At 56.6% G+C, this 13954-nt stretch overlaps 1 protein-coding gene across 1 annotated transcript; it reads right to left on the bottom strand.

The window, feature by feature from the left end:
• Nucleotides 1-2784: 2784 nt before the first annotated feature.
• Nucleotides 2785-4258, bottom strand: IER5 (immediate early response 5). The gene has a single exon (XM_056356407.1). It carries the CDS (start codon nt 4141-4143, stop codon nt 3415-3417), a length of 729 nt encoding a protein of 242 aa, XP_056212382.1. The 5' UTR covers nt 4144-4258; the 3' UTR covers nt 2785-3414.
• Nucleotides 4259-13954: the final 9696 nt, after the last annotated feature.

Here is a 13954-nt window from a genome sequence, read left to right on the forward strand (position 1 = left end):
CGGGGGGAGGACAGCAGCCTGAGCAAGCGCTTCCAGCAGCTCGTTGCTATTATAGGAAGGTGAGGATCTTACCATTAAGTCATATCCTCCTTGACCCCGTGAGGTAGTTTCCATAGGAGTCACCCTCTCTTCCAAGTGATGGAAGTTTTTATTTTTATCTAGCTTATTTATGCACTTTTCTTCCCTCCATCAGCTTTGGCTCAGGCACCGGCTTTGGGTCATGAGCCTTCTCTCAAGCTCATCCCCCTTCCTTGCTCAGCTGTCCCATCCCATCATCCCCACATCTGCAGCAGTCAAGGGGCCGTGCCATGAGCAGAAGGGAAAGTCCAGGGATCAAGGCAGCACGACAGAACAGATGAATTAAGGAAAACAGACGCCGTTTAGATAAAAGTGACTATAGGAATAGAAAAAGGCACTGGGGGAGGAAAAAACAAAATAAAGAGCAGGAAAGTTGATTCCAAAAGTAACACGGCGTTGTCATTATGGGTCATCTTTGATTCAGACTCGTTATTCAGTGGCAGTGCAGACCCCTCTGTAACGAGCCAAAGCTCACTGGCAGCTACACTGCCTCAGCTTCTCCAGCCCCCTCAGCAGGAGCAGCCCGCAAGCTCCCCAGGGACACACACATCCCAGAGAGCAAACCCCACACGTTACCAAAACACAGCCATGGGAACAAGCGAAGCATGCATTGTCACAGCAGAGAAGGCTCTGGCAGCTGACGGAGCTGATCCAAGTCTTTCAGGGACACGGCATCGTGGTCACCAGCCGCTAAGTGAGAAATTGCTCATGTCAGACAGCTCTGCGGAGAGGTCACACCAGCCGGAGGGAGCTGCGTTGGCACCTACGGGTAGTCTTTGCTGTATTTTCAAAGGCCAACGGCAATTAAGCTGTTGCACAACTCCTCTCTGGAAGGTAGAACAGATACGAGCGGTGCTGGTGATCTCTGCCAAAGGGAGGCTGGGTCTTGTCTGCACGGGGACACCACACAAACCAACCAGACCAGATGCTCTTCCACCAGTTGGGTGCCTAGAAAACTTCGGTGCCGAGACACTCCCTGACAGCCCAGAGCAGGAGTGCCCCCATCCCATTTCAGCACTGGGATGTTGACAGCAAGCCCAGAGCAAAACCATCCACTTCATCCATGGAGATGCTGTTGGCAGACAACCTGCTCTCCGTGGCCTCGGGAAGGAAGCAGGGCTGGAACAGGAGCAGGAGGCCGTTTCCATCCCCCAGCCCAGCTTCTGACCCGCAAGAGCAACCTGTGCCCTCAGAGCAGGGCGTTCCGCAACGCAGCAGGAAAGCTGAGGAAAGTCCTCCACAGCCACCCTCCTCCTCCCACTGATCTCTTCTTACTGGGGAGGTCCCCAGGTGACTTCATCTCCCACCCAACAGCCATGCTATTGGACTGCAGAGCTCTCCTGGAGAGCATTTGTGTATAAATGAAGCAGGGACAGGCCCTTCTCATCACCTCTCAAAGGTTATCAAGTGGAAAGAAATGTCTCATCACACACAACTTCCTTGGTGTTGCCTATCAGGCTAAAATTGTGTGTCGTCACCATTGAGTGCAATCATCAAGAAAATTAAGATGGTAGGACTTTCGCTTTTACATAACAGGGAGCTACCAACTTGTACACAGACTAGTAGAGCTCCCTCTAAGCTGCCCTAGACCTGGCAGCATCTCTTCTATCACAAGCCCTCCCCTTGTTGCTTTCCCAGCACTTCGGGAGGACTGAGCCCAACGCCTCCAGTTCTCACACAAGCACGGGTGTGAAAAACCCCAGCCTGCAAGCCCAGCGCCCTCTGTAAGGGACAGTCAACATGCCGATTTCAGCTGTGCCAGAGAAAGCACAGAGCAGAAAGCTTCACATTGGTCACCCCTCATCTCCCACACCACTCCTCAGCTCTCCCACTCGAGCCACCCCCCCTAGGTTCAGCCAGATACCCCAGGCTGTGTTTCACAGCACACAAACATCTTTCTTTACTCCCAAGAGATGCAATCCTCAGTTGAAAAGTTCATTAATTAGGAGCAGAGAAGCCTCTAGTGCATCTCCCAGCAAGAAGCAGGAAAAAAAAAATTCCCCCACAATTCAGTCTAATTACAATGCCTTGAGGCACTCCACAGTCACTGTGAAGCGGAGGCCAAACTTTTCTCCACACCCCTAAGAGTAGGAACTTTAACCCACTTATAGTTTTACTGATAATTGAAAACCAAAAAAAAGTGCCAAAAAAAAAAAGCGCCCTGATATTCATCATTTTAACTATTCTGCAAGTAACAGCAAACAGGAGGCACTTAATTTCTGGCAGAGCAGTAGCTGGCTGCAGGCAGAGCCTGTGCCTGGGAGGGATCCGCGCACAGGCCCCCAACCCTCCGAGCAAAGCTGGAGGCCAGCCCTCGGCTCTGCCATGCCACAGGCCTCCGCAGCACGGGCCGGCCTGCACACAGCTGCTCTTCGGGGATTTAGCAACTGCTTTCCACCCACCGAGTGACTGTACATTAGGTACTTTCTGAGCAAGACCTCAAACGCCGCATCAGCTCCAGCCCTGGGAAGAGGCTGCAGCTGCAATGAGAGCACCCGGGAAAGCCTCCAGTCGCCCTGACAGAAGTTCCCTTTCTTCCCCGGCTCCCAGAAGAGCTGGACTCCAACCCACCCCGAGCCTCTGGCGAGGCAGGGTGGATCCAGCCACAGACATGCAGCAACCACACCCTGGCTGCTGCCTGCCCAGCTCCCCGCAGCCCTCCTCCCCCCGAGCCAAGGGCGGGGGGGGCGCAAACAGGGACTAGGCTTATACAGTTGAAAATATTTAATACGTGTCGTACACGTAGAATTACATTTTATACAAAACATGATACATCACTGAAGGAGAACACTGTACAAAAATCCCTACGGGAGCCCCAAGCCTTTATACAACAAAGACCGGGAGTTACCAAGCCTAACAAACAGGCTGAAGGACCTTCCGTCAGAGCGTCTGTAAACTTCGTCTCTCTCAATAAACACTTTTAAAAAGCACCATGTAATAGTTCTGACCTAAACCTTTCCAAAATAGAAACTTTATTTAATAAACTTAATACTTTCCAAGCTTAAAACATGACCCGCTGGGAGCGCCTCCGGTTGCCGGCTGCAGCCGCGGAGCCTCCCCCGGGCACCGGAGAGCCGGCGGGCGGGCCCCGGGGTGCGGGCGGGGAAGGGGGAAGTGCTGCTGCTGCCCCGCGGTCCCGCCCGGCCGGTGCGGCGGGGCTGGGCGCCGGAGCCCCGCGGCGCTGCCCACCCGCTCCGCTGCGGCGGGCGCCCTCCTCCGACGGGCCGGGGGGCGGGAGGAAAGGGGGGGGGAATCACCTCTCGGTCCGGCTGTCCGCCGGGGCCCCCTCCCCGCGGCGGGGGTGGGGGGCGAGTCTCTGCGCCCGCGGCCGGCGCGTCAGAAGGCCACGATGGCCGTGCTCCAGGGGTTGAGGGTCCGCAGCACCGGCTCGTCGCAGCAGATCTGTCCCGGCTCCGCCGCCGCCTCGGCGGGCGTCGTGCTCGTCGCCGCCTCGCCGCCGTCCAGGGGCGCCCGCCGCCGGCCCTTGGGCTCCTTGCTGAGCAGTCCCGAAAAGCTGGAGCCGAAGATGCTGATGAGGCTGGCCACGTTGCCCGTCTCCATGTCCTCCTGCTCGCCCGGCGGCGGGGGCGGCGGCTCCTCCGCCTCGCGGCGGAGTTTCTTCACCGGGGAGCCCGGCTGGCCCCGCTCGCCGGCGCTGCGCTTCCGGGGGCAGTGGGGCGGCGGGGGCGGCGCGGCAGCGCAGGCCGCGCGGTTCGCCTCGCAGCAGCAGCCGCAGCAACAGCGCCGCGGCCGGGGGCCCTCGCAGTCCGCGCCGGGCAGCCGCGGGCCGCCCCTAGCCGCCTCGTCCTGCGGGGGCGACGGCTCGCCGGCCGGCCAGGCGGCGGCACGGGGCAGCGGCGACTCCTCCTCTGGGGGCCCGCAGGCGGCGGGGGGCGGCTCGGGCGGGCAGCCCGGCTCGCTCAGGTAGACCTGTCGGGCGCTGCGCAGCACCAGCGACACCAGGAGGTTCTTGTGCAGCTTGAGGCCGCCGCGCTGGCCCCGAGCGCTGTAGATCTTGCCCAGCGAGATGCTGACGATGCGGTGCGCCTCCAGCTTGAACTCCATGGGGGCGCCGGGCCGCGGGGGAAGCCGAGCCGTGCCGAGCCGTGCCGCACCTCCGGCCTCCGCACGCCGCTTCTTCGCGCCGCCGACTGAGGCGAGCCCACGCGCCCGGCCACCTTTTATACCGCCCCCGCCCCGACCAATCAGGGCGCCCCGCCGGCCGCTCCAACCGCCGCCTGGCCCCCGCGCGCCCGCGCCGGCCAATGGCGAGGCAGGGGAGCGGGTTCGAAAGCTCGCCCCGCGGCGGTGGCTCTTAAAGCGGCGACGCCGGCAAAGGCTGCGCGTGGGCCCCACCTCCCGGCAGAGAGCAGAGGACAGCAGGCAGGGCTGCAACAGCACCCAAGATTTTGCAGCACCCCAGCTTCACTGCACCCCACATTGGCTCGATCAGGCCGGAAGGAAACAGTGGGAATTTTGGCCAAAGCAGTTAAAGCATTTCTGGGAGGAAAACAAAAATTAAAACCACCAAAACCCGAGAGCAACCCCAGTTTTGTGCAGGTTAGAAATGTTTCCCCCAATTTCAGCACCGGTCTCTGACATCGTGTTGTGTCACAGAAGGAACTGGTGGTGTTGGCTGGAGGAGGAAGCGTACCTTTGAGTACTTCAAGGAAAATCTGGCCTGGCGTGGAGCAGGAAGCCATCCCTGCGCAGCTGCCAGGTGGAGATCTGCTCCAGGGGTCTGGCAGTGAAGCCTTCAGAAAGCTCTGGATAGAAGAGGAATGTCCACAACGGGGGAAGGAAGGGCTACAAGGGAGGATGGAGGAGGACAACAGGCCACCAGCATCTCCAGGACTGATGGAGACCGTAGCAGCCTGGAGCACTTTGTTTGGGAACTGCTACCTGGCTCTGCCATAGCTGTGAAAGCCAGCTGCAGGGCCAGCCTGGTGGCTGGGGCTGCAGGGGACAACCCATCACCCCCAGACACAGATCCAGGCACCAGGGAAGCCTCCGAGAAAGCTCGAGGGGCGTTTCAGGGCTTGGAGTGGGGACACTCCTCCTCCCACCGAGGAGCAACCACCATCTGCAAGGAAGGAAGAAGTGAAAGGGACCAAAATTAAGGAAGTTCAATGTGCTGCCCTGGAGTATCATTCTCGGCTGATACACAGCAACTCGCTTCCATCCGTTTTTTTCTCAAGGGACCAGTCTGCAGACCCCCCAAAGGGAGAGCCACAGCCTGTCGTGACGCTTTATTGACAGGGTCTGCCACCATGTCCTGGCTTGCTGGAAGGACAAGGGGGTAGCTGGTCACAGCAGTAACAAAAGCCAGGTGAAGAATCAGCCACATCAAGGCATAGCTGACAGAGGAAGAGCCTTTCCCCGCAAAGAACCTCTACACTCAGACCAAATGCATATTTCCCTCCTGCTCGAATGCAGCTGGAAAACCTCAAATGCCACTCCCCTGATGTTGAACACAATGGCAGGTCCACCTGGGGGCTGACATCTCAAAATGCCCACCTCCTGTTGCACAAACCTGCCACGCTCCATCTCAAATGACTAGACCAGAGCATGCTCAACCACAAGGCCAAAACACCGGCCAAAACTGCCGGTCCCAGCATTCCCCCTGCCCATGCCGGGGCGAGCCTCTCCCAGCTGCAGAGAGCGAGGCTGTCCCCTCCACACCCGGCGTGGGAGGCTGGAGGGACGCGAGCCCCGGTGGTGGGAACCGAGGGTTTCCAGACCTGCCGAACCTGCTCCCCGCACCTTGGAGGGCTGGCAACACCCTGGCCTAAGCCCTCGGGTCAGTCTAACCAGCCAGGGCAGGTCTGGGCTCAGCTCAGATGTTTGGGACTGCAGTCATGCCTCCTCGCCCGCAGCCGGCATGTCTGCCCACCACCGGTGCCCTCTCCGTGGCACTGCATTCAGTTGTGCCCCTGCAAAATGGCTTGTGCATCACCAGGCGTATTGCTCTGGGACTGCTGTTTGCAGGTGTCACCATCCACTCAGTGGACCGACTCTTACAGCAGGATCCAGGCACCTGCATCCCCAGCAGAGGTGACCCTAGTTAGAAGGACAAAGGTTTGATACATCTCAGCTGGGTATATTCCCAGCTCTGATGCAGGTGAAGAGCAGTGGTGCAAAGCCACTCCACCAGCTGCAAAATGTTGAATGTGGGTGGAGAACATACAGCTCTGCTGAGTAAAGATGCCTGGATCCTAGTGGACCAACCTGTTCTGCCGCTCACCACCTCACCCCAATGGCATGAGGCACCATTTCTCCCCGGTCACCGCATTTTGGCTACCTACCCTGCCTAGGAGCTAGTGGGCCAGCAGCATCTCCCCTGCCCTGGCCAGGGACAAGCAGGATGGGGATGGGTACCAAGCGGTCCGTCATCCCTACTAGTGCTCAGAGCCAGCAGGGAAGAGCAGAGGTGCACACCACCAGAGGACTTGGTACCACTGGTTTCGCCCACCAACACCATGCCTGGTGTCAGAAACAACCACCGGCACGTGTTGTTCCCAGGGCACCAAAGCCCTGCTATCACATCTGTCCAGCCCCTGCCTGCACTTCATGCTCTTTGAAAAGAGATGGGGTAGTGGTCTGCTTGGGGGGGGGAGGCATGCAAGAGGAAGGCAGGAGGGAGAGGAAGGGCAGCAGTGCAGGCAGAGGCTGTCCCGGCAGCCCGTTTAAGCCAGGCAGTATTTTGGTGGCAGCCCTGCCTTTCCCTCCCAGGCTGATGTCATGCTTTAGTAAGTTTGAGGCAGTCACATGGCAGCTTCTGAGGTCAGCGCCTGGGGTGGCTTTGTTGTCTGCCTGCCTGCCTGCCCTGGGCTCCTGCCTGCGCCCAGAGCTGAGCCGGCGGTGGGCGACCTGCCGGGGTTGCCCTCTGAGCAGAGCGTCTTGGTGATACCCACAGCTGGCACGGCGTGGGAGCCATCGCTTCGGTGGGGCTGACATCCCAGACAGTGGGACATCCTCATGTCCGTCCATCTGCCCCCACAAAGGACATTGCCCCCCATCCCTGCAGGTCAGGGGGGATACAGGAGAAGGAGGTGGAAGAAGAGGGTGTGACGGGGGCACTCTAATCTCTGCATGTGATCTAACCAGGCTGGAAGGGGGTTGAGGAACAATTAACAATCCTCCAGCTCAACTGCTGTTTCCCGAAATAGCTCTGGCAGGAGGAGGAGGGCGGACGGGCTGGCAGACAAAGGTGGCCTCTCAGCCAGCGAGCTGCAGCCAGCGGCACGGCCGGCAAGCCGGCGGCGAAGGCAGCCCCAGAGGCCGAGCAGCGGGGAGCCCGCAGCCCCACCTGGAAAGGAAGACAATGCGAGATAAAAGCAGCTTGGGGCAGGAAGCAGCTTGTGGTACAAATAATAATTGCAGAGGGCTGCGCACACCACCGGGTTTTTTGGCGGCACTGAAATTCGCCTTCGACGGCTGGCAAAGGACATCGGCGCCAGGAAGCTCATCAGGGATTCGTGCGGCTGCATCTTGGCCCGGGGCAGCGTGGGCTGCTGGGGCTGTGTGCCGGCTGCCTGCATCCCCAGCCACAGCGGCAAAAGCCGGGGCAGGGTCCTCCCATCCCCTCCAGCTGCAGCCCACGCTGTGGCGGCGTGGCTGGGGGCCCTACCGGCACTGCCATCTGGCACACAGCGCAGCCGCCCCGACCTGCGGCGGTGGGGCTGAGGATGTGGTTAGCAAGATCCTGTTTCAACAGCAGTGCCTGTCCGGGTCCCCACCTCCCCACCAGTCCCTCGCTGTCACCAAATGTGCAGGCCACAGAGGGGAAGCCAGCTGCAGCAAAGAGGTGTGAACCCGCTGGGTAGGATGGTGAAATCAGGGTCTACTCAAAGCACAGGCTGAGTTCATCCATCACTTCTTTTGGCTGTCCTGGAACCACTGCAGTGCATCGTCCCCTCTCTCTTGTATTTGCACCCGGATTCATGAGTTAGACCCTTCCTGGGAAGAAGATGGGAATGAAACAGCCAGACCTCCCACCCCCACCAGCGGGGTTGGGGCAAAAGCTTTTGCACCAACAGCTGCCTGCAGCAAAAACAGAGCTTCAGGACAGCCAAAGCCCCAGGAGATGCAGGCGCGTCCCCAGAGGTTGCTGACAGACATCAAACAGGACAGGGAGGAACATTTCCACATGTGGATTCATCCTCAGCCCGAGTTCATTTCTAGATGGGAGTAACAAACATCTGAATTGTGAGGGACCTACACAGGGCTCAGGAGGAGGAGGAGGACAAGGCTTGTTTGGGGTGGTTGGGTGCTTTTTTTCTTCAGAAAAAACGTTGATTCACATGGATGCAGTATGGACCTGCCACAATCAGACACTGGTAACGAATCCTGTGGGGTTCCCAACTGCTCTGGTTTATCCATGCTTGGAGATAATGTCAGAAGAACTGGGAAATATCCCAAAACACAGCCAAGAACGCTAACCACTAATCGCTGCCGAATGAAAACCAAACACAACACGCAAGCAAAACAAATACAAACAAATCAATACAAGCCTAAACCCAAAGAAGAGGAAGCAGCTCCCTCGGCTTCTGAGAGTGCTGAGACACCCACCCCTGAAACCACAGCGGGGTGTGAGCCAGCAGCACAGCCTCGTACTAGAAAGCAAAGGGTTTTTCCAGGGTTAAAAACCCCCTTCCCATCGACAAAGATGATAGTGTAGATAACCCAGGCAGGCAGGGCTCCCTCCTACATGTCTTTTTTTTTTTTTTTTTTTTTTTTTTTTCCATCGGTGACCTGGGATGCCCCCTTTTCCCACTGCACAAATGATTTAAAATTTCCCTTCCCTTACTCTGAGCCACTGGCTTGGGATTTCCCTCCCCTGCCTTGGAGACCCGTGACCTGAACCCATCAGAAATCCTGCCCATCACAAATCTTGCTACTCCTCCAGCAGCCTCTCCAAACACACAGAAGGGGCGGTAGAAAAATCCTACTGCCAGCTATCAGCCTCTTCAGGCAGCCATTTCCCTTGGAAAAATGTGGCCCCACATCTTTCAGTGTTTTATGGAACTGGTTTTGGCTTCCTGGGGAAAAAACTGCATGTATTTGTCAGAGGTTTCCTATCAGACAACCCTTCTATTGTAGTTCACCTTCCTGTATATTTTTTTTTCCCTTTCTGATATGCCTGCAATGGGTCTTGTGCCACTTGTGCCACCAAAGACAGAGGCTGCCTTGTGTCCAGGGGGGAAAGAAGCAGGACAGCCCTGGGATGCAGCCAGCAGACAACCCTCTGGCTGCCCAGCAAAGCTCATGCTTTTCGCTGGAGCAATTTGCTCCCCAGCAAACTGCTAATGAAGGCGGCAGCCTCGGTGGTGTTCACCTGCAGCCCAGCACAGGGTTCAGCATCTCAAATTAATCGTGCAAACTCCGCAAGGAGCCAACTGAAGTCACAGTTCAGCAAACCTTGAGGCAGATTGCCTGCCCAAAGGAGTCTCAGCCTAATTATTATTATTTTTTTCTCTCCCTGTATCTCAATGTCACCTTCCTTTTAGCCGGTGGGCAAATGACAACTGCAGCCCTCTGCACATCCCAGAGCACAGATGTGTCCTCTGTGCAAGTGCTTCCTGCTTAGGCGTGATGGGGAAGCTGCACAATGATGCTCCGGAGCCATGGAGCCATTATCCTAGGAGAGGCTGCCTGCTCCGCTCCTGGCTGACAAAAGGGGGGACCGGGGTCCTTGGGACTTGCCAGCAAATCACACCACACGCAGTGTTTACTAAAAGTCCAAAGGCATGCCAGGAGGCAACCTTGAGTCCTCCGAGTAGCAACCACCCACGAGAGCAGCAAGGGCAGATCAAATCCTCTCTGTGTCAAATCCCTCCTCCCACCATCAAGGGAAACTGCAAAATAAAACATCTGTGCATGCCAGCAGGCCTCACCTCCCCCTGCTCCTTCAGATCTGCGCTCCTCCCCTCATGTAGGGATCTTCCTTTGGCCACCTCGTCCTTCACCTGGTTTGTGGGGCTGACTATGTGACGGGGCCCAGAGCCCTGGCGAGGTCATCCCTGGACACGGGGATAATGAGGAAGGTTACGGGGAAAGGCTGCTGGAGAAAAGTTCCTTCTAATTTCACCCACTTAAGAAAGTAACAAGGACTCTGGCAGTTCAGCACCTCGCTGCTCATGTCATTTAACCTCTTTCTGGGTCTGGGTAAGCGCTCAGCATCCTTGGCATCCCGTAGCAGGCAGTCCCAGATGGTACACCCTGCAGAGAGTAATGCCACTTTTGCTCAATTTAATTTCTTGTTTTCATCTCCATTAAATAACTGATTGCTCAGGCACCACAAAGAGGAAAATTAATTCTCTCCAGAACATCCTGTATTCTGAATAGTCATCCTGCATCCTACCATGAATTATCACCTTGCATTTGCTTATTTATTCCATACTTGATTGCATTTTTACCATTTTTGTCCAGCTGCCCAGTCAGGGTTTGCAGTTTCTGCTGCACACAGGCCTTGCACTGTTACAAACCCACCCAAGGGTACAGCTATGGCATGAACCCAGACCTCGTTAGACAACGAAAGCCCACAAGAGACAGCAACAGGAGGAAAGCCACAACCACAGGAGAAGCTTCATTCAGGCTTTGCTCCTTCCCAGACAACTGCAAGCCCAAGGAAACCCATTCCATTGGCTCCGGCACGTGGGACCAGGAGCATCCAGCATCCAAGCTGCCTTCTTAGCAAGGAGCAGTCACCTCTCGGAATCTTTTTCTTTTAACACCTCACAGCTGCTGCCATCAGGTCACCATGCTATCGCAAGGCTGAGGCCTCCTGTCCTCTGCCCCCTCTGTGCTTCACAGTGAAGTCCCCACAGATTTGTAAAAACAAGGCTCAGGAAGCCAGTTACAAGCGCAGAGGGGCCATGAGTGGGCAGGATTTGATGGAAACCCTCAGGGTTTGGTGTAAAACCTCGCTGCCCACCACAGCACTGAAGATTTAGCTACAGGCTAATGTTTTGCTAGAAGTTATCACTGCTTTAATCCTCCTCTTACAGCCACCACTGAAAACCTTCAACAACTTCCACCAAAAATGCAAACAAGGAGGAAAAACACCAAAGCATCTGAAACCCATTTGCTTTATCACTTCTTTAACTGTAAAACTTTTTCTGGGGAAAAAAAAAAATCCCCTATACTTCTACAAATCCAAATTCAAACCAATCCAGCTTTTTCCCGAGAGGAAAAGTCATATCTTCCACACCAAATGCATATTCTTAACACCAGGCTAGTATGGGATCACATGCACACCCCTGTGCGTGTACACACATGCCACAAAAATTTTCCTGATAAAAGTTTCAGTGAGCCCAGTTCTTCCCTGCAGACAGTTGGGATTTTGATGAGTTGGCGCTTTTCGGCGCTGAAGTGTTTAATCAGATCTTTCCTGACCAGTTCTGCAGCTGTGTGCCATGCACCGAGCACTCCTCTTCCAGGGAGGAATCGGTTAGCCGAGCATGCTGAAAAGCTACCGAAACACTCATCACTGCTTCCAAACCAAAAATCAGAGCTTTCCACAAGAAACTGCAAAAATGCTCCCTTTCTAAAAAATACAGAGCAGCACGGCTGGAGCAGCTTTCATATGAAAATCTAAATGATTTACTACATCGTGTAAATTAATTTCCAGCATCAAAGAAAAGGCTGTTTTATTCCTGGAAAGTCTGCAGCTTCCCTACATTTTGGTAGCACCTCCTTACTTTCAGCCCTCAACAGCTCTACGAAGCTTTACACTTTTTTGCAAATGCATTAAAAAACCAAAACAGTTTCAATTAAGTGAATAAAGTGTTCACATAATTTCTTAAAGGTTTTCTGAAATTCCTAGCTAGTAACTCTAAGAGGCTATGGGAGCTTTTCCCTTTTTCATTCCCAGCACAGTGAAGGTTTCAGGGGATGTTTGGCAAGAGCGAGCTGAACCGTGCAGCCTCAGTGCACCGAAAGGAGAGCACTGCATATTGTCACAACAGACTTTCACAAATGTTTGAACAAATCTAACCCCGATACCCTTCAGCACACTGCTCAGAATACACCACATCTTTAAGCACCCCAACGACTACAACTAAATCCCTCAGAGGCTTCAAACACAGAGCAACAAAGCTATGACATTCAGAGGGGTGTCCCCGCTGAGGGTGCACGTTTGGACAGGTGAGTTACAGTGTCCTGCACTTTGCAGAACAACCCACCACCTCCAAGTCCATCTGCGATACATGAATCGTTAAGGCACAGCACATTGGGAAACGCTGTCCCTGCAGAGCACAGCAGCATCCAAAGGAAAGCCAGCATGGGTACCCAGTAAATACCAGGCCTTTGCTGGGATGTTGTTGGCACGAGGAAACAGAACCACTGAGCAGCTCCAGCCCAACCTAAGCTCTCCTTCCCCTGCATGGAAACACGCTGGTTTCTCTATCCCAGCAAGAAATCCAAAGCTGTCAGAGCAGGAGACAAGGACTGCAGCAGAGAGTGGGAAACAGCAGTAATGGGGAAGGTGGGAACTCCGAAGGGTATGAAGCACAGGTGAAAATCATGAGAGGATCATGAGTTTCTGGACAGTACAAGGACTTTGGGGAACAGGGGCAGACAAACTGGCTGAGTGGCTCTTTGGCATTCTGTTTTTTCTTAGAGGGAACCCACCGTGCTCAGCACAGCGCATTTGGCAGGGATGCCCCCCAAAACCTGGTGTGGGAAACAAGCCATCCAAGGTGCAGCAAGGAAGGGCCAGCAAACACAAGCCCTAAAGCTGCTGCCTGTTGCACCACAGCTGGCAAGCTACGGGTTCCCAGGCATGGAGCTGGCCGGAGCAGGAGGCGGCTTTCTCACCCCGCAAACTGCAGAAACCGGTTTTACATGTGCCACAGCCTTCCCACCCCACACTCAGCGAGTAAAGCTGCTGCGATCGCAAAACCGAGGTATCCAGTTCACATGCTGAAGAAGCATCTCTGCAAATGGGTTTTGAGCCTGTTCCCTCAGCGAGCCGGCACTGCCTTTGCTAGGGATGCTGGACCACAGCCACATTCGGGAAGCACAGGCAGGGACATGCACTTCGGTCAAGGGAGCAAAGATCTGGGGGATTACTCCTGGCCAAGCCTCCGCAAAACCAACAGGCACTGCCTGTCCCGTGGGAGTAACGCAGGGATCCCGCAGAGCGCTGCACCGGCAGCTCGGCCGTGCCAAGTGGGAACGTGCCAAATGCCGCACAGGCACCAGCCCTTTCCTGCCAGGTTTCCCAAGCCCAGGGCTGTCTGTGCTCGCAGCTGGGAGAGGCTACTAAGGAGCCCAGAGATGTAAGAGAGCAAGGAGCGAGGGAACCGGGGGTCCTCGCCCTGGAATGGACAAAAGCCAGGAGGCAAAGGGCTGCTCCGGCCCCGCCGAGGGAGGGGGAAGGAAGCGGCGCCCGCGGGTCCCCCGGGCAGGAAGGGCAGCGGGGCAGGGCAGCCCGCCTGTCGCTCTCCCCTTCTTGCTCCCCCGCCCCGGGCGGGACGCCGGTCCAGCAGCCGGGCCGAGCCGGGCCGGGCCGGGCCGGGCCGCGCCTCCTCAGCGCCGAGAAGCCGGCACGTCGGGGACAGGGCGGCAAGGGCTGAGGGGACACCCTGCCACCGCAGGGCTGCGGGGCCCAGCGGGCCACCGGCTCCTCGCCCCTGGGAAAAACCCTCAGGAAGAGCCAGGACGGTCCCACACCCCATGGCGGGGCCGACCCCCGCTCGGCACCGGCCTGGAGGCACCGACCGCCCCCCGGCACCCGCCGCCACCTCACGCAGCCGCCGTGGCGCCGCCCGCCTCAGGCGGCCGCTGTGACGTCACCCCGGCCCGCCCCACCCCCCCGCCGCGGCGGTGTGCGCAGGCGTGCGGCGCGTGACGGCGAGGGCGGGGCGCGGCG

This window comes from Falco biarmicus, chromosome 11 (genome assembly GCF_023638135.1).
Source record: "Falco biarmicus isolate bFalBia1 chromosome 11, bFalBia1.pri, whole genome shotgun sequence".
Taxonomy (NCBI): Eukaryota; Metazoa; Chordata; class Aves; order Falconiformes; family Falconidae; genus Falco; species Falco biarmicus.

What these genes read in the sequence shown, in the direction of transcription:
- IER5 (XM_056356407.1), bottom strand. Translation starts at nt 4,143, where the DNA reads ATGGAGTTCAAGCTGGAGGCGCACCGCATCGTCAGCATCTCGCTGGGC.